This window comes from Paramormyrops kingsleyae, chromosome 11 (genome assembly GCF_048594095.1).
Source record: "Paramormyrops kingsleyae isolate MSU_618 chromosome 11, PKINGS_0.4, whole genome shotgun sequence".
In the NCBI taxonomy this organism is placed as follows: domain Eukaryota; kingdom Metazoa; phylum Chordata; class Actinopteri; order Osteoglossiformes; family Mormyridae; genus Paramormyrops; species Paramormyrops kingsleyae.
The window spans coordinates 17,208,120-17,228,800 of NC_132807.1; the positions used below are offsets into that span (position 1 = coordinate 17,208,120).

General features: G+C 47.9%; 2 protein-coding genes across 4 annotated transcripts in view; both read right to left on the reverse strand.

Moving 5' to 3' along the window:
• herc1 (HECT and RLD domain containing E3 ubiquitin protein ligase family member 1) overlaps positions 1-371 on the reverse strand; it is a 42,549-nt gene extending 42,178 nt beyond the window's left edge. Inside the window, exon 1 of one of the 2 annotated variants that reach the window (XM_023818849.2) lies at positions 261-371. The gene's annotated coding sequence lies outside the window, so the exon portion shown is untranslated. The remainder of the gene's footprint in view (positions 1-260) is intronic. The other variant, XM_023818868.2, reaches the window with a different exon arrangement.
• Positions 372-3,426: 3,055 nt separating this feature from the next.
• On the reverse strand, positions 3,427-19,761 carry LOC111847293 (death-associated protein kinase 2). 2 transcript variants are annotated; one of them, XM_023818357.2, is made up of 12 exons: positions 19,621-19,761; positions 18,665-18,803; positions 12,687-12,908; positions 10,846-10,984; positions 9,784-9,913; positions 9,641-9,689; positions 9,535-9,561; positions 9,277-9,429; positions 8,820-8,865; positions 5,810-5,899; positions 5,645-5,725; positions 3,427-5,427 (listed from the first exon to the last, which is right to left on the reverse strand). In XM_023818357.2, the coding sequence occupies exons 2-12, from the start codon at positions 18,739-18,741 to the stop codon at positions 5,350-5,352; spliced, it is 1,092 nt and encodes a 363-aa protein (XP_023674125.1). In that variant the 5' UTR covers positions 18,742-18,803; positions 19,621-19,761; the 3' UTR covers positions 3,427-5,349. The 2 variants fall into 2 exon arrangements, with proteins under 2 accessions (XP_023674125.1, XP_023674118.1); XM_023818350.1 differs by lacking the exons at positions 3,427-5,427; positions 5,645-5,725; positions 5,810-5,899 and adding an exon at positions 5,908-8,105.
• Positions 19,762-20,681: the final 920 nt, after the last annotated feature.

Genomic DNA, 20,681 nt, shown 5'->3' on the forward strand with positions numbered 1-20,681 from the left:
TGAATTTAATAGCCTATAACATTTTCCATTCAGTTTACTTAGCTGAGAATTTCAACTGAATTACGGTTTTCTGGGGAAAAAAATGCAAAGCCAGACTATGTGACAATCATGCATAGGGCACAATCATATTTCTTGAATAGAAATTTATAATTATAGTATAAAATATATTATTTTATTTTATTAACCGGCAACCCAGACCAGGAAATGCTGTTGGAAAATTTGCGTGTATGATACGACTTATAGAGCCACTTAGTACTAACCTTGCAGCAATGCAGCCTGTAGCTGGAATATATGACGGTTTCTCCATAGGAAATCTTGAGCTTATCAGCAGTGCACAGTGACAGGGTGAGAGCTATCTCAGCCGAAAGCAGCGAAGACACTCCCCCTGCCTCAAGACAAGTGGCCTTTATATATAATACGCAAATATGCATTTGAAATTACAACAATGATCCATAAAGAACGTGTAAATAAGATTTTAGTATACATGTTATTTGTGGCATGATAGTAAAGGCCACACATTTTTGTTTTTACTCTTTTTCCTTTAAAAATGCGCATAATTTGTACTCTTTTTCTCGCTGTATAAATGGCTGATACTGCAAGTAACAGTTAAAGAATTAGACCAATAGTAATAGATCAACAAGATTGTCAAGGGCAGTTTACCTCATATTTGCTTTTTAAATGATCCAAAACTGACGATAACATTTATGCTCTTGAAACTGTAGAGTGTGAATTGAAGTACATAATTTGACCACCAGATGGTGCTCTGGTTCCAAATGGTATTGAGTCGACAGTATTAATAGAAATAACAATAAGACATTTAAATGGCACATACAACACTTTAAAAGCTGTGTGCGTGCTACTGCATACACATTCATAAAGGGTGAGGTAATGCTGGTTGTCACTTGTTCTGAACAATAGCGCAGCATGAGAAACTGAAGTTTGCGACATACTGTGTTTCAGTACATTATAATTAAATCAAGGACAGATCCGATTATTTCGAAAGACGCACATAAAATCAAACTTAACATTCCCACCCATTTCATCAGGCAAAAGACTTCTCGGATGTGGATTCGAACAACATTAAAAAAAAAGACCACATTCTCTAGCGAAACAGTGAAAACGGCTATCCTCCGTCAGATAGCAGTTTGAGGAAGCGGAACTTAATTTCCTGTAATGCTAAGATAAGAAGTCGAAAAGAAGACTCTGAGTTTTAAAATATGAATGCAAATTCTCTGGCGATTCAGCATGGCTGCAAAACTGCATTGTTAATAACTAAGTTTTTGAATATTAATGATCCATCTGTACAACTACACACAAAAGCATAACATGTTCTGTCAGTAATTAGTATATTAATCTCTCTATACACTAAACTCTACTGAATTGTCCAGCATTCCACCACCAGGGATATACATCTGGCTCCTGTTTGGGCTCTGTGCCTGTATAGCCTGTATGCATCTTTGCATGTCTGCTCCAGTGTCCTCACTCAGCCCAAAAACATGTGGTTTCACTGTTCCTGCAGTGTCCCTGGTATGTGTGCAGGTTGGGGGGGGAGGGGGGGCAGTTTAAGCTGTTCACTGGCTCAGTGTGAACCTGGATCCAGATCCAGACAATGGCACATCCGACTACCCAACCATTTATCCTCCATAATGTAATCGGATTTGCCCGGAGCCTGTCCCAGGACACAGACAACGGGCTGGGGGGGGGGGCGCACCATTCGCAGGATGCTGATCCATCACAAAGCACACAATTCCTGTAACTGCATGGGGCAGGGGGGGGGGGGGGGGGGACTGGAGCACCTAGACGGAACCCAGGTGATGCAGGGAGAAGTCCACACGGGGGGAGGCTGGGCCAGAAATCGAACCCAGAACCCAGAAGGTGTAATGTTATGGCAAGGATGTAACTTTGGTTTGAACATTGAGGGGGTTGAGGTCTCCACCCAATTAGGGGGAGACATGATTATTGGGGGGGTTGTATTAGTTGGTTTTGATTACTGGGAGGGTTACAAACCCCCCATCTCCCCTGTAATTTACACCCCTGTGTTATGGCACTCCCCACTGAGTGTGGACACTAATTAACCACTGTAAAAAAAGTCCTATGCTTTAATATATAGTTTTCTCATATATTTTCAAATTTGCACATAATAGTCAAAGTAATGTAAAGATAAAAACTGGATGTCACATTACAGATGCTGGCGAACGTGGAGCTACGGGGATCCAGCAGAGGCCTGCGGATCTGTCTGCCCGCCCTGTCAGTGGGGGCAGTGGGCCCGTTTCCGTGGCTGAGGGCCTGATACCTCCTGTAAATATGTCATGGTACAGTTAGCTTAGCGAGTTAGCGACAGCCTGTGGCATACGTGAGGACCGTGTTTGGCACAAGATGCTTTTGTAACCTGATTCATCACTGCGCTGTTTCTACATCCTTATGCTTCTATATTGAAGAGCAAACCCACAGCTACATAGGGCTTCACACTTCCACTGTTACATACACACACTCACACCCACACACACGTTTGTATTCATATCTTTGTGGAGACCATTCATTCATTTCACCAAACTAAACCAACTAACCAAACTAAAATCAGAAAAATGTCCCCACAAGGTCAAAATAACAGGTTTTTGTCACATTGTGGGAACATTTGGTCCCCACAATCTCATATATACATGACCACACAGACACACACACATACAGCTGTATATTCAGACATGCAGTCTTTTTGCTGGGGTTTCAGTCGCCTTCCTCACAGTTCTGCCGCAGCTGCGTCTCAGAGCAGATAAGGACACTGTGTTTCAGTTCACAGAACTGCTCTCAGTTCAGAAGCAGAGTCTGAGTAACCAGGTTTATCATGATCATTTGAGTTTTATAGTGTCATTTCCTCACATGTCAGGAAGAAACATTCAAGATGTCCTGCTCTCCTGCATCAGAACTGTGGCACTAAATATCACTCATCTTCCTGGTCTTATTTAAGAAATCGCTTCCCGCTCAGAGGTCTGGCCGTAATGGACTCCCTGAAATCGGAATCGGAATCTTTATTGCCACATGGGCAAGGCAGGTGGAAACACCATTACGCACAAACGGGGACGACTCATAAGCCAGTGAGGAGCCCACACCGGCAAGGCCTGCAGGGACACAGCTGTCACCCTCCACATTTAAAATGCTAATATTATGCTGCAGTAATTGTATGAATACTTTTGAACTGACTGACAGCATGTGCTTCCAGTTTCCAGAGATGATTGGACAATAACCTGTTCTCAGTCGCATACCTGAAAGGCATGGCGTGAACAGAACCCAGACCCACAATGCACTGGGGCTCAGCCCCCCCCCCCCCCCCCAGAAAGCAGCAGGATCACATGTGCTGAGCTAGCAGGCACTAACAGCAAATCTACTAAAGCCATTATACCTCATTTAGAAAACATAAGTCATAAACCATTGGGGAGAAACGTCCTGTTTATTGTATGGGCACATAAAAAACACCCTCAACATGTATATACAGGCTGCGCATTCATCATATCATGTGCATTAAGTGCATTATTCTGTGCTGGAAATCCTGAGCTCTTGAGGTAATGGCCAATAAAAGCATATTATAAGGATTAATGGAAACATTTGGAAGAAACCACGTGAGCACAAAGTGAAAGTATCGCTTCACGGTGCCCCGAAGACCTTCCTGACATGACCTAATACTCAGCACACAGCAGAAGAAACAGTATTCACTCATTTAATAAAGCCTCTCCGTAACCACTGTCAATAAATAAAATCATGTTACATAAACAAAATGAGGAGAACAATATGAGTTAATACATCAATCAGCTGATGGAAACTAAATAAACTGCAAAGTAAGTAAAATATCTGGCAAACCTGAACATTTCACAGTGTGTTTAGCGATATAAGCATGAAAGAACTGGAAATGAGTGAAATTATACAAATATTGTAAACTATATAAAAGAGACAAATTAGACATGGCATAAATGCAGAATTAAAATACATAGACAGAATTTGACCAAAACAGATAAAAACCCCATGAGCTAAAATTAATAAGATCATTACAGAAGATTGGTTTGAGGGGTGTGTGTGTGTGTGTGGGGGGGGGGGGGGGGGTCTCTATAGGTCTTTTTAATCACCTGATTGGAAGAAGGTCATGAAGAAGCATTATGTCTCTGGTTCATGGATAGTCCCTGGAATGTAGGTGTCATGCTACAAGGAGCAGAAGAGCTTTTAAATAGTTAAAATGCCAAAGTCACTGATGATTGGCCAGCAGTATCATGGTAGCGGCTCTCGCCGAAACCAGAGGCGCCTTGAGGAGCAGGAAAGGCAGCTCCGGGCAGCTGAGAACGACGTCCGCATATACGGGCACGTCGCTTCAGCACGGGCGCAGGGCTGATTGTGCAACGGATGTTTAACCATGACACACGCGGTTTATTAAAAAACAAAAGCAGCTTGGTCGGGCCATGCGAGCGCTTCCCAGCCGCTTCTGAATCTCACAGATCGGCCAGTTATTTCAGCCTCAGCGGGGCTCAATGTCATCTGTGACACTGATGACAAACTGAGAATGACAAAGGTCATCAGAATGTCAAGTATTAACCAAGGAGGATAATAAAAGACCAAAAATATGCTAGGGAATCATCACCCTTATAAAATACTTTAGTCTGCTATAATATAAAACAGTAACCACATTAAAGTCATCAAGGCACTGAAGGGCTGGTGGTGGCCTTTATGACCAGGCCTGAAACCCCAGGCCAGATTTCTCCAATACCTTTTCAACTGTACATTTGTGCAGTTAATTTTAAAATCTATGCAAGGAGCCATCGACTGTCCCCTTATTTTAAGCACATCACAGTGTACTGGCAGGATGCCACATCATCCGTCTACGTGTGGCAGGGTGGAGAGTCCCATAGGGCCTCCCGATTGGTGCAATCCTTAAAGGCGCAGTCTGGGTCTCAGCTGCGACTGCGACCGGCAGCTCCGCAGCCAAGCCGACTGCAGCATCAGCGGCTTTTATTGCGACATTCAGGTATCCGTAGGTGGCGTGACATGCGCCGCCACCGCGCCCAACGTGTCGAGAGTTGGAGGTCTAGTGACGCGGCACTCGGTGTTAAAGAGGTTAACTGTGACAGTAGGGGAATCTGGCAAGTAATGGCTTCCACTTCCTGATATGTGGGGGGGGGGGGGGGGGCTGCATACAGGCTTCGTTATGACAAGGATGGGAAAACAAGCAAATGAAGGTGAAACAGGCTCCAGAGGAATGGCGATCCTTGGTAACGCAGGTCTGGGAAGGAGCGCCCCCCCCGGAAGCTCGGCCGGGATCCCGCTGGACCTCCGCTTCTCTGCTCGCTTGTTTTCCTGCTCTTCTTCCGCTCAGGATGTGCTGCTCCGCTTCCGGCCCCTGCGCCTTTTTGGCTTCCCGTCCACCTCCTGGTCGCTCTCGCAGTCTCTCTGTAACACAAGGCACGCTCACTCACATCCGGCCGTCTGACTGTCCAAACATTAAAGTCACACCTGCTGCCGTAGGTGGTAAATATCAGGAAAAACAGGTCTAACGACGATGTAACCAACAAATATGGCAAGATCTTATTAGTAACTGTTTTGATGTACATTAATAAATGCAAAGTCGGGCCTGTCAGCCAGAGATAGTGGCGTGGTCTGTACGCACCAGCTCTTCGCCTTCCTCGCTGTCCCCCTTCATCATCAGACGCTTTAGGTGGTTGCAGAGGGCTACAATCCTGAAGGACATCTACAGGAAATGACAAGAAGAGCAAGGTCTCACCATCGCCCGCATGCTACTGCACGCCTGCCGCGGCCGACGGCCCTCGCTTACCTTCCATTTGCGCCGGATGTACTCCTTCCTGAAGTTCTCTATGTTGACGACGGAGAGTCTGCGGACCAAAGCTTCCCGTTGGTTCAGCGGCTGAAAGGCACGATGTGAGCGAAGGTCAGTAGGAGCAAAAAGGCACGAGCCGAGGGCGACGGGGGCGGCAGGACGGGTCACCGTAGGGGCTCACATCACACGCCACCATAACAAAATACTCATGGCGTCTAATCCATCCTGTCAGTTCAATGGAAAGAATAAGCCTGGGCTTCAGTCCTGCACAATTCCCAGGCCAAGAGCATCAGAAACATGACGAACATGAGAAATATCATTTCACTAGAGACGCGCCATATATCTTTAACAAATTGGTATTGACCTACGTTCATTAATAATCAAGATTCCGGCACCGACCTTATCCTGGTGTATATTGCAGACCAATATTTAGATTTTAGTCAAGATTCAAAGTTAGCAGCACTAGAACTAAGGAGATTACTATTAAAATAAGGCAGATGATTGCTTTGGACAATCAGCCATTTTCTGTAGTGAAGGGTGAGAGATTTTTTCGGCTTATTCATCACTTCGCGCTTCGCTACAGTCTCCCATGATGTCGGCTTTATCTGATGCGGTCGCTACATGCAATCACAAGATCTAAACAAGCAGCAGCACTAATATCGGTTATCAGTATCGCTCAAATTTTCCACGTCGGTGCACTACTGCGTGTCACTGAGATCATTTTGAACACATAAGCTTTATCTCTTAACCCCTGGCGGAGGGTGGAAGTCGCAGTTCACATCCCTCCAGATGGGGCGGTAAGCGCATGGTCCCCAGAGAGGCCGCCCGCGGGGCGAGGGGGCCGCAAGATTCACAGGCACCTCGAAACAGAGCTGCTGCTCCTTGGGATAGAGCCCAGTAAGCTGATCTGGGGATCGAATAAGGATGGCGCTTGGTGAGCTCCCCAGGACACATCCAGGGGACCCAGGCCAAGCCATCTCCCAGCTGGCCAGGAAACGTCTGGGTGCATCCCAGAGAGAGCTGGAGTCCGTGATGGGCAGAGAGGTCCGGTCTGACCTGACGGGCAAGCTGCCGCCACAACCCTCACCAGGAGAAGTCATATGAAACTCATAATGAAGACAACAGCCACTGCAAGGAGCAGCTCTGAATGCACGTGAAGTTACTCCGGCTGCCTTAATCCCACATTCTCAACTGCAGCCATCTGCTGGTGTTTTAATCACTCTAAATCATACAATTAATTTCACTGCTAACAAAAGCACATGGATATGCAGTAAATCAATATAAAACAACTAGGACAAAGCGGAAAACAGCTAAACTGATTCAGAGCGACTGCAGTGTCCCAACAAAACTGTACCTACAAAATGTAACATTTTTGAACATTAAATACGATCACATAAAAACTTTTTTCTTTAAAATTAGAAAACAATGAATATACATATTGTATATGATTGTAGATGAGATTTACAATGAGATGATGAGATGAGTAAGGTCCTACTACATCCAATATAGAGGCCTTAAGTTCAATAAATGTATCATTCATTTATTCATGTAATACAAGAATGAAATACCTAAATAATAAACAGAAAGTTCATTAATATCTCAAAATCTTCATACATTATGTTAAGGGCCTACATAGTATAAGCTAATGTAGTCCTCAGTTCAAGTCCAGTTTAATCCCCGAGAGAATTTCCTCTCCACAGGACTGCTGGAGAAGCTCCTTCAAGGCCTGATTAATATCATTGTTGAAGACGGAGGAGAGGTTTGTATTGGTGTAGCTTCTGTTACCGACGTCAACCTGGAAGGAGGTGATGACCTCCTGTATCCAAACGAGCTCCGACGACAGCTCCTGCCTCAGGGAATCGAGGTGTGACTTCCTGTCCTTGTACTTCTCATCAATTCTGCTGAGGTTGGCATCCACTGACTTAATATCGTCCTGCAGGTGTTTCTTCATGGTTTCCACCTTGCGGAACTCGTACCGGATCTGGGAGAGCTCATGCCGCACGTGCTCACTCTCCTCCTTGTACCAAGAGTCCTTTTCGTTGTAGATGGAGACCAGAGCATCGATGTCCTCCTGCAGGGAATCATGAAGTCCAGCAATGTCATCAAAGCTGGTCTCCATTGAGGAGATGTCTTCCACTACTTGAGCAAAGCGCTCGAAGTTGACGTAGGTGTTGTTGGGGGGCATGCTGGAGTGGGACTTGATGGTGTACTCTTTCAGGCGCTTGGTCTTCAGCTTCCTCTGGTCCTTCTTCTTGCTCTCCGGTGCCCTGGTTTCATCTTTGTGCTCATGAGACTTTGAACACAAAAACGCGGGAATTACTGAATAGGAAACTCACAGCAAGATGACGCGTCAAACATGGACCTAGAGACAGTGAGCAGGAAAAGCCAAGGAGGTCCACAGCACTTCAGGGGTTAATCCACACTGCAGGCAGGAGATGCAGAAACTTAAACACAACAGCAGCTCCTGACAATTCCATGCATGGATCGTTCTTCCTTCCTTCCTACATTTTTCCAGATGGGTTCGTGAAGGCATCCACGTTAAAACAAAGAGCCACATTCCATATGTGAGGATATTATAAGAAAATGTGTCTCAATAAAAAAATAGCAAAATTTACTAAAAAGTTTATGGTGAAGAGCACAGTCCAGAATATTCAGATTTATTTAGAAATAAGAGGATGCTGTAGTTGAGTGTAATGCTGAAAACATTCCCCAGAGGGAACTCTGCTGCTGGCTTTGAAGGACATTCCTCAGGTTGTGAGCCACCAGCAGGCTCTCGGCCTCGCAAAGCACCCCAAGCCATCACCGTGTCGCCTGCACTGCTGGGGGCTGTGCGGCTGTGCGGCTGCCTGGACACCCAGACACCCCCACGATGTCACCCTGCTTCCATCATGCAGTCATTAACAGGCGTCACTGGCATCATGCATGTGTTGACACGATTCGGAATGGAGGGAAGCAGAGTTTACAGTTCCGGTAAATTCTTTTAACCATGTAAGACACAATACAATACCTTAATCCATGGGTGGTTAAGTGCATCTTGAATTGTCATCCTCTTCCTGTCGGGCAAAAAATAAGAACTATTCACTGAAGTGAGATAAACAGAAGTGCATCACCCATGTGGTATTTTTACTACGGCTCACTGTACAAGCCCCAACTTGCCTTACATCATTCCAAAACCAACTCAAAGCTGGCAAACAGCAACACTCCATACCCAGTCACCGCCCGAGAGGAATCCTGAAAACTCCATAATGGTCTAATGCAGTGTTTCCCAACCCGGTCTTCGGGGACCCGCAGAGGATCCACGTTTTTGCTCCCTCCCAGCTTCCGGTAGCCTGTGGCCCCCCGAGGACCAGATTGGGAAACACTGGTCTAATATACCTTGAAAGGTGTCTAAAGAGGAAGTGGCTGGCGGCTCCTTCGGCCTACTTCCTGTTTCTACCCTCCCATTCCTGCTCCCCTCAGCTCACCTGGTGTCCTTCACTAACAGCTGCCTGATGAAGCTCTTGGCCAGGTCGCTGGTGTGGCTGAAGAACTCCTCGTCGAAGTCGTAGTTCATGGCCGAGATGTTGGCGAGAGTCTCCTGCTTATTTTCGCCGAGAAAAGGTGAAGCCCCACTTAACCTGAAGAGACGGACCACGAGAGACGCCTTCTTAGCCGTTTCCATAACCAATATTATTAAACAAATTTAGAAAGAAGGCTGTAAATGGGACCCATTTTGCACTTACAGGATGTATGTGATGACTCCTATGCTCCTGTAAGGGGACAAACAGAAGGTTTAACTGTCTGAAAGTGTCGCTGTGCTCTAGATACCATAAATGACACGGGTCATACCACATATCTGCCTCTAAACCCAAGGGCTCGTAGTTGACAATCTCTGGAGCTGCAGATTGACAGGAGGGCAGTTATGAGCATTAGGAGCAAAAGAAAAAAACATGAGATCGCTCCATTTCTGCCAAATATCCAGAGCAACTCACCTACAAACTCAGGAGTGCCGAAAATGTTCTTAAACTCCACCCCGTCCTCGATTTTCTGAGCTAGACCAAAATCGATCAGTTTTATCCGCGGCAGGGGGACGTTCTTATCGAGCAGCATTATGTTTTCAGGCTGTAAACCAGGAGAAAACCTCAAAATTATTCACAACAAAGCAGTATTTCCTAATGGCAAAAAGCAGAGATATGATGTGCACAAACCCACAGAAAGCAATTACTGTGACATGATTGGCGGAGATGAACACCCAATGAAGAAGCAGGGCTCCCTCTGAGGTGCGGCCACTGGCATTCCCGCGCATCTCTTCGTGCCCCCTGGCTCACTTTACATGACATTTGCATAATGAAATCACCGCTGTACTCTTTGAATCCTGGGCTCGGTGCCAAAACCAGGGAGTTGCCTCTGGCAGCTGCTCCACCCAGGAAATGATGCATTGGGAAAGCGCACCTTGGCCGTGACGTCCTGTGACATGCAGCTGACACGGGCGGGCGCCGCCAGACCGGCTCGGTGTCGGAGAGAGCGACCTGCACGTACTCCACCCTCTCTCATCCCCTTCTCCTCAGGAACCCACCCCTGCCCCCGAGGATGGACCCTGCATAGAGCTCCTGACCCCCACGCTTCCGTCCCTGGCGCACAGGGGGAAGGTGCGTCGGGCCCCTTTAACCCCGGCATGCCTGGGCACCCGGCACACGCCTCGGTAACACCACCCCGAAAAGGCCTTCAAGTACGCCAGCCGGGACCATTGACCAGTGAGACTTGAACCAGCAACCTTCTGATCATAGGCACTGCGTCCTGACCTCCTGAGCCACACACTGCCCTCAATTGGACACGTTCAATTATTCTCAGAATAGTACTTTGTGTTATTTAACATAATGCATTAATCTGTGAATTCATCATGCTATGAATTCATCAGGCCGGTCCTGACCACCAGCTGGGGGCGCCAGTCATCATCCAGGCCTTCCTGAACACACGTGTGACATAATGTGACAGGGAGGGAGACCGGAGAGGACAGGACTGGTGGAGAGAGTGGAGGAAGGCCGGAGAGGTACCTTCAGATCGAAGTGGGCGATCTTCCTGGTGTGGAGGTAGTGAACCCCGTCGAGGATCTGCTTTATGAACTGCGTAGCCTCCTCTTCACTCAGCGACTCCTTCTGGGCCAGAAAGTCGAAGAGCTCTCCCCCGGACACCCTGCGAGGGGACGCGGCAGCAGTCAGACCCGGGATGGGAGCATGGGCTGCTAATGGGAATGTTTATGTGTCACATGCAGTGATGCAGAGAGCAGCTTCCCCGTAAACAATGGGCCGCCTCCTCGCTGCCAAGTCTGACAGAGGCCAACAGTGTCCCTAAATGCAGCCACATCCTCTTTTTGGTGCTGCACTGGGGGGGGGGGGGTGGGCACAGACTGTACCAAAATACAAACATGTGCTTCTCTGCGGGCTTTACTGCTGTGTTTACTTACTTCTATTTAAGAGCTATAAAGAAGCAGGTTTTCTTAATTACTCAGCACCTATCCATCCAAACACTTATCCTGGGCAGGGCTGCAGAGCCCCTGTGGGGAATCACAGGGCGGGGGGGGGGGGGGACATCCTGGGCAGGGAGGCACACACTCACACACATTACCGCCCCGGGAGGGGAAGTCAGAGCCACTAAAGCAGCTGAGATGCTTGTCTATGTGCCATGACACACACAGAGAGAGAGAGAAGATAGAGACAGCACATGCCTGAACCTGTGTAGAGCCTGAACCTGACACAGACCCAGAGCCTGAACCTGACACAGACCCAGAGCCTGAACCTGACACAGACCCAGAGCCTGAGCCTGAACCTGACCCAGAGCCTGAACCTGACACAGACCCAGAGCCTGACCAAGAGCCAGAGCCAGAGCCTGAACCTGACTAAGTCTGAACCTGACCCAGAGCCTGAACCTGACCAAGAGTCTGAACCTGACCAAGAGCCAGAGCCAGAGCCTGAGTCTGAGCCTGACCCAGAGTTCAACATGTCCTTGGGTCAACAAGGGAGGGACTTGAAATCACAGTCTTCATTGTGTGACATCACCACATTATTTTGTTTGTTAGTACAAAACATAGGAATATGCTTATCTGCAAAAGGCTGTACAGAGCAATATAAGGGTGCATCTTTATGTCATCATGATGATGATAACAACAACAACAACAACAACAACAATAATAATAATAATAATAATAATAATAATAATAATAATAATAATAATATTAATGATGAAGAGGCTCAAAGCGGCAGCCTTCTGACGAGGAGCAGGCTTAGCCTGCTGAGCCACACGCCGGGTGACTGGATGGCTGGAAGCCTTTAGTATGCAAATGAAAAAAAAATGAAACAGACCAATGTGATGATGTCACACAATGAAGACTGTGATTGGTTAAAGCAGTGAAATGCAAGCCCCTCCCTTGTTGACCCAGGGACACGTCGAGCTCAGCAAAACCAGGCAGCCTGACCCAGAGCCTCCAGTATCACAGTGTTCATGTGTTACTTCACCTAATAACAGCAGGAGGGGCTCTCATTCTCTGCACGCTGACTGAACAGACCCTGACCTTAGTGTTCACTGCGTGTTTACACTTGTCTGCTCACTGCAGCCTGTACAAACACCCTAACAGGTTTAGCCCCACCAGCCCCCCTTCTGCCCCCAACACGCCACTGGCATGTGGGTCGGTCACTCCGGTCTACTGCTGGCAAAGGCGAGCACCACACAGAACAAACATGACCGTTTCTCGAACCTGTCCAATCCCATGTCATGAGGGGTGTACAGAATGTTCTGGAAGCTGACCCTAAGGCACAGGTTGTGGTGCATCTGCAGTCAGTGACTGGGCTCTGGGCCCCCGCTCCCCAGCCCCCAGCCCCCAGGTGTGGCCGGCACTCACAGCTCAAGGATGAGCACGACGTCGGTGCGGTTCTCATAGACGTCATGCAGCGTGATGATGTTGGGGTGCTGCATGTGCTGCAGGATGCCGACCTCACGCTCGATCTCTTCGCGGCGCACCCCGCGCCGGCTCACCCGGCTCTGCCGCTTCTTGATGAATTTTCCGGCGTAATCGATGCCAGTGCTCCTCTCCGTGCAGCGCTGCACGACAGCAAACTGTCCGCTGCAGGTGGAAAAAAAACACAACTAAATGAACACAGGGAACACAAGGTAAATGAACACGCAGCCCGAAAGCAGTGCAATGCAGGGAACTGGCTGGCAGCAGAGCCCCAGGTGGCACTGTTACAGTGCGGTGGGTGTGTGGCTCAGTGGTTCAGGTTGGTGCGCCTGTAAGTGGATGGTCAGTATTTCAAATCCCAGGCTCAGCAGAGTGATGTCACCATTGGGCTCCTGAGCAAGGCCCTTAACCTGCCACTGCTCCAGGGACGGTCTGACCCTGCTCTCTGAAAGATGTAAACCACTTTGGGTAAAAGCGTCTGCTAGATAACTGTAATGTTACAGCTGCAGCTTCCAGCATCAGGACCGATTGCGAGGACATCATCACCATGGTACATGGGCCGGATTTGAAAGAAGTTCAAAAGCATAGACGCCGATTTCACACGATCCCACACAGACAGAGAGAAGCCGGAATCTTGACTTTCTTTCCCCAACAAAGACTCCCAAAATGCCTCATATAAGATACAGAATTGGAAAAAATTCTAATATGTTCTGTTGCTATATAAAGAGAAATTTTTACATCACAAAATAACTATCACTGCAGCTATTTTTTGGCAAGATGTCTTCCATATTTTTCAGGAGGGTCGTCCTCTTGTATTCATTTTTTAAATTAAATTTTACACAACATGGACGTCCTTCCAAATGCTCAGCTGAAGTTCTTGACTCGACTGTATTCAGTTTTTAAGGCACATCTACCCCGGATCTAAATCAAATAAACTGTCCTCACCCTGAAAAGAAGCACCTGTTGTACTGCCATAAGCATGAAAGGGATCAGAGCCTAACTGGGGGCTTTATACATTCGCTTGGAGGGTCCGCATGCGGACAGAGACCCTTATAGCCCGGCTGAAAGCAGCGACGTGGCTCTAAAATAAAGCGCCTTAAGCCTGGGTCCCCTTGGCTGCCACATGCAGCACAACACATACAGCACAAGCTGTAGGGGGCAGCACTGAGTCATACGCCTTTCCAAGGCTGACCACAGAGGGACCTCGGCTCCAGCATCACCCACCATAAATGGTCACTTCTGGGGAGGAATGGAGGGGGTGAGCAGATGTCTGCCATGTGCCTTTTAAGTGACTCAGGGCCTTGGGGGGGGGTCAACTTACCCCGTATGGTTCCCCCACCTCATTAGAGAGACGCAGCCCTAAAGATAGAAGCCGTAGTTAACAAGCAGCACAGCTGTCGTCTGAGACTGGGCCACCGGACTGGGCTGCCGGGCAGCGGGTGCGAGTTTATTTAAGGGCACAGGCATTTAGACTACTAAAGCCAAGACTTTAATCAAGACCACCGGCGTGATAAATACCCACCTGCTGTCCATACCATGAAAAATAATGAACATGCAGGTGTACTAGCACTGGTAATGCAAAGGACTGGGCTCTAACTCAGTGTGACGGACAAGCGTCCGAGGAGCGGCTGCAGGATTCAGGCGGCGCGTCCAGCTGTGGGCATCTCTCTGTCAGCGCGTGCCGAGCTGCTGCTGTTCACATAAGAGAAGTGGCCAGGAAGTGGAGTTTCACCAGTGACAGCTGCGTCGAGGCGGCGGTTTATAGTTGACAAGTACAACACGTTCACACAGGAAAGACCCTGACGTGGGAAGGCAGGCTGCTTACGGGACGGCACTGGGCAGGTTCTAACCCCACCAGGCTGCTTACGGGACGGCGCTGGGCAGGTTCTAACCCCACCAGGCTGCTTACGGGACGGCGCTGGGCAGGTTCTAACCCCACCAGGCTGCTTACGGGACGGCGCTGGGCAGGTTGTAACCCCACCAGGCTGCTTACGGGACGGCGCTGGGCAGGTTCTAACCCCACCAGGCTGCTTACGGGACGGCACTGGGCAGGTTCTAACCCCACCAGGCTGCTTAGGGGACGGCGCTGGGCAGGTTCTAACCCCACCAGGCTGCTTACGGGACGGCGCTGGGCAGGTTCTAACCCCACCAGGCTGCTTACGGGACGGCACTGGGCAGGTTCTAACCCCACCAGGCTGCTTACGGGACGGCGCTGGGCAGGTTCTAACTCCACCAGGCTGCTTAGGGGACGGCACTGGGCAAGTTCTAACCCCACCAGGCTGCTTACGGCACGGCGCTGGGCAGGTTCTAACCCCACCAGGCTGCTTACGGGACGGCACTGGGCAGGTTCTAACCCCACCAGGCTGCTATCATGTTCTTTATCAAAGCTAGAATTAGGAGATAATAAAGGAAAGGCACAGTCAGCCCATTCATTCACTGGGGGGCTCTTTTTATAGCTGGGGGGGAGCACAAAGACATCCATCGCCGGACAACCCACCAAGAGATCTCACTGACAGGCAGAGCAGCACATGCAGACAGAGCAGTGCAGGCAGACAGAGTAGTGCAGGCAGACAGGGCAGCGCAGACAGAAAAGCACAGAAAGACAGAACAGTGCAGGCGAGTTGGGCATCACAGGCAGACCTGCACAGGCAAACAGGGCAATACAGGAAGAACAGTGCAGGCAGAATGTCCAGCGACATCATCTCTCATCACTGATGATGTGAAAATGGAGGGGAAGCAGGCCCTGCCTGCCAATCACTCTCAATCACTTACAAACCGAAATTAACACTGAAACTGCATGCTATAAGTCCCTTTGTGACACTCAGACAAAGGCTGTTGTGAAAGCCAGTGTAAGGCACAGAGGATTTAAACAGAATTTAATGGCCAAATTTCTGCATGTAGGTCACAAGTCCTGGGAACCGTCCCCACGACGTGTGACTGTTAGAGACCGCAGAATCGTCCAAGCCGGGACCGACGTGGCCGTGTGACTCAGGGACGCTGCTGAGGCAGCTTTTTCCTCTTTCACAGAGCATGCTGGGAGAATCGGGGACGGGGCCAGCATGACACTAACACAACAACTCACCCGAGGTTAGAATAAAAACATGCTTCATGCTCGAATGAAGGAATCGCAGTTACAATGTGGCTCTGTGAGCAGTGGCACATACTGGGAGCCAGGTTAGAGCAGGAAACACAGGCCAAAACGTAACAATATAAGGAAATGGGCGAGGAAGAGGGAGCGGAGGAATAAGGCGCTACTGCTGATCCGGGTCACCTGACGCGGCATAGCGGCCAGGGCTCACGCCCTACCCCCCCCCACAGAAACTATGAATCCAATAAACCAGTCAGCAAGTCATAATAAGGGTGTGCACTGTTTACGTCTCTTTTCTACGCAGCATGTATTGTGTGTTTAGGTGAGTTATACCTGGCGTACAGATTCAACAAAAGCTCACGGCAGCTCTGACTGAGCTGATGTGATGGCACACGTTATCCACGCGCCCCCCTCCCCCCGCGCCCCCCCGCTCCCATCACAGCCGAAGAAATGGAATGAACCCCCAGCTATCCGGCACCACAGGCCTGAAGTGGTAGAGTCTTCACAGATGACCCCACATCCTTCACATATTTAGCGCAATTCCATGCACTTTATAGGCTTGACTTACAAGAGGCGGCAGCGAACTGAAGACCTACCGGTGCGGCACAGAGTGCAGGAGCGCAGCCCACGGAGCGGAGGCTGCGGCTCCCAAGTCGGTTCACAAATGACGCGCGTGGCCATTTTTAGGTGCCCGAAAGGGTGGCATAGCAAGAGCCAACAGCGATTCCCCGGAGGCCTGCTGCCACCCCTCTATTTATATACCAAACAAACCGAGGGGGCGGCGGGCAGCTAAGGGACACGCAGCACCTGTGTGACATGCCACACAGCCTTAGGCGCGCCTCACATCTGTCAAGGCTCTTGCCTGTCAATTTACATCAGAGAAACCACCGGCTCTAATTAGGGAGAGAGAGAACATGCCCACAAGCTGGGGGAAAATACAGGCAGCGCCGGGGTAAAGAACATCCGACCTATGGGCAGCTCGTCGTTACGAACACACTGACAAAAAGCCCCTTGTATTAAATATTCAGGTTAAATACAATGGTTCCTAATGACTAACAAATACACCACTGTGTGACGCTTGTGAAAACACTGCGTGGCTTCAGTGGTCGGTCAGCTCGAGGTACAGTGCAGTACCATATGCAGTTACTTTTTTTTATCACTGTATAATTATTACTGTTATCATTATGTACCGAATTATTATTTTTCCGACTTACCTACAAAATACTAAGCATAATCTATGATTAGACAATGCACTTTCATCAGAATAACAGGGCAGAGCAGCACCTCTGTGAAGGCACAGTTTTTGCGGCTGCTTCCTCATTCACGAGCACTGCGCTATGCGCACATTTTCTGCTTCCTCCCCGCTGCTCTATGTTGAAACATGTCACACACAGTCAGTCAAAGGGGTTTTTAAATAATCTGCCAAACAGGGTTTCACTATGGTATGTTCAGATAAAGAAAGCTACACATTCAGAGACCTGTCCATATAGAACCAGTCGGTATGCCAAGGAAGCGTTACGGGGATGTAAAGTACAGTAACAGTGAGGTAAAGTCCAGAGGCCTTCTCCCAGCTTCCCAGTCAGTCTTTTGTAAGACTACCACCGTTCCCCATGTCCCACGGCTGTGATCCTGGGGGAGGAAGTTTCACTAATTAAAGTGCCAGAGGGCTGATTTGACTGGGTGGAAATGCTCACCACTGGTGAACTACACAGTGACAGCAACTCCATGGTAAGATCCACAGCTTCTGATCGTGAGTCAAGTGTCCAGGAGAGGAACCATCTCAGTCGTAAGGGGGGGAATACAGAGGGACACCTGATCAAAATCCCAGCCGGCACGGAGGTGGAACGTCCCCCAATTTGTGGCAGGAAAGACGCCCCCGCCCCCCATCCCTCACAGGCCGGGGTCCCACCTCATGCCAGAAGGCAGCCTTACCACTTTGCTCATCTGGACTCCAGTCCAGAGCTGAAAGCCCTTCAGCGGTCAGTCCTAATTCACGTGGGATTTGCACCACCGATGGCACAAGCACAGAGAGTCAGCATTCAGGACCACTGAGAGTCAGCATTCAGGACCACCTTCTACCAAATCTTCAGCTCACCCAGTTTCTAAATAAGCTTCTGCAGGCAATCTGCACTAAAACATTTAGCAGCGACTCATTTATTAGAGGCAGATAAACAAAGCAGAAGCCAGAGCATGAACCGAGAATAAAACCCCCCGGATGAATAAAACTGTAAATAATCACCAAATGGGGAAAAGTAAAACCACAGATCACCATCTTAGCCCCTCCTTGGCAGACTTTTACAGTAAAAACCTTATTTCCTACAAACCATTTTAAGCAGAAATGGTTACTTGAATCTAGATCTCAAAAAGTAGATGTTTTTCAGATAAAGGCCAATTAAAGATTTGAGAAAAATAAAAGCTCTATTTTATAAGATTCACAAAAATAAGCAAAAACTATCTGGAGAGGTTTTGTGTCATGGACAAATACTACCTGAATTTAACATAATCCCCATGCACTGGGAATCTTAAAGTGAATAATACTGTGCACATCACAGGGGACGTTATATTGTAATATTCAGATTGCGAAACTCAGCTGAAATGCACGTTCTTACACTGGGTGTTCGATGTTAAATTCAGTTGACCTGCACTATTCTCTCGCCTATTGTTGGGGACAATTTAGGTTTATGAACGGGAAGTGAACATGCCAGGTTAAGCAACGAGTTCTACACCACAAAAATGAGAAGCTCACATAGTAGTACACACCGTACTTAATCATTTCATGCAGATCATGGTGCAGGACAGTGAAAAGAGCAGCGTTACAGCATGACAGGCTCACCTTCCCAGCTGTTCTCCAATTTTATAGAAGTCCTCCACTTGCTGTTGCTTAAACACGGCCATGCTTTCTGTCCTCATTGATGTTCTTTCCTCATGAAGCTCTGATAGTTACGGAAGGCATCTGTGTCCTCCGCCCAGGCCTGTCAGCACAGGGGAAGCTACGAGTGACGGCCCCGCACAGAGACACGGAGACCGCCCGCCGGAGCACATGCCCCGGCACGCCGCCCCCCATTCCGGAAAGAAGGGATCGAGTTGGCTATAAGTGCCTCTACCGCGGGACAGTGCTAGCGTTTAAATAGACTAGGCAGGCAGACAGACAGACAGATAGATAATCTAAAGAAATAGACATGTCTAAATTTATTCCGCATGTGCTTAAACTTGTGCGTTAATGAAAATAATAATCAAAAGCTACGTTACTCAACATACTTACATAACAATGTAATATTACATGGTTACAATGTAATCTTACATGCTTACAATGGAACATTTCATGGTTCGTGTTACTTCTCTAGGTTAATCCGTCAAGTGCCGCTACATAACGATTTACTTAGGACAATAACTGGCGGTACACTCTTAGAAAAAAGGGTTCTTGGGGTGCTATATAGAACTATAGGGGTTCTAACCCTAGGAAATAGAACCATTGCCTTCAAAAAGGTGCTATTTCTTTTAATTGAACCCTCCTATAGCCTAATGGTTCTATATAGAACCTTTTGAGGGTGCCATATATGTACCAAGCTATAGAACCCTTAAAGGTTCAATATGGAACCTTTTGTTTTAAGAGTGTACCACTAATGAACGGCTTAAGAAAAGTATAAACCCAAAGCAGATGATAGTCTTTTTAGTAAGCGCGAATAGGCACGGCAGTCCGTTAGTGTCGGAGAGAGGCACCTAAGGCAGCGTTATCATAACATTATTAGTTAATTTAATTAGCCTCCAGCTCCCCCACACAACGCTCACCGCATCGGAGGAATTCCGTCAACCGTTCCCTAGCAGCCGCCCGGCCAAGTGACAGCGGCTGTCCCGGGCAGTCTCAGCACTCCGCGACCTGTTGGCCGCTCCCAGGCTGCTTTGCGCTGTCCGTCCCCGGCGGTGCGACGCCTTGACGGCAGCGCGTTTATTAACCACCGCCCCGGGCTCCGTCATCGCCAAGCTGCGCCGCGCACGCCTCTCTCCTGTCATACCCAGACAATAGCAATAGATCAAAAACTATTATATCATAACTATTATTATGTCATATATCAGACATAAAACATGTCCTGGTCAGAGATCAACACTTCAAAAGTATCCATTACTTATTGTGAGTATAGTAATATGTAGTCTGCATAACCTAAAAGTTATGAATTAAAGGTTATAAATGCACATTTATTTAAATACGAACTTTCTGTTTTCCCCCCACTCTGCTCAAACAAGTCTAACGACTGGAAAATATCTTTAATCCTTATATCAAATCTGAAATGTAGAAATAACAGAAATGTGAAATTTCTATCTGTATTCATCGAAAGAAAAAAATATACTTATAAAATAACTACAACTTTGCCTTTTTTGTTTAAAATTAGTTTTGGGCTTTCTAAATATGTATCACAGAGGTTCTGTGCGAGTGTCAAAAACATATTACATCCATTCATCCATCATCCCTCTCCTAACCATTTATCCTAGTCGGGGTTGTGCGGGCCCCATGCAGGAGCCTGTCCCGGTCAGCACAGCCATGGGCGAGATGCCAATAAAGCCAAAGGTTTTTTTCTAAGAAATACTCTGTGCAGGTTTAGTTTTTACTGTGACGGTGCACTGCTGTCACCTACAGGAAAGTTGAAAACATACACGCTAAAAATACTGCTTGCGTATGCATTAGTGTGAAATTATTTATATTTGGTAACTTCTTCAGTTATAAACTGTTACATGAGAAAGTACTTGTTTACACAGCGTACAGTCAGAGTGTGGAATAATGTAGTAATTCCTGTTAGTGTAGTGCGAGCTAAAACCTAGGGTTCCTTTAAATCGGAGCTAGATAAGATTCTCCT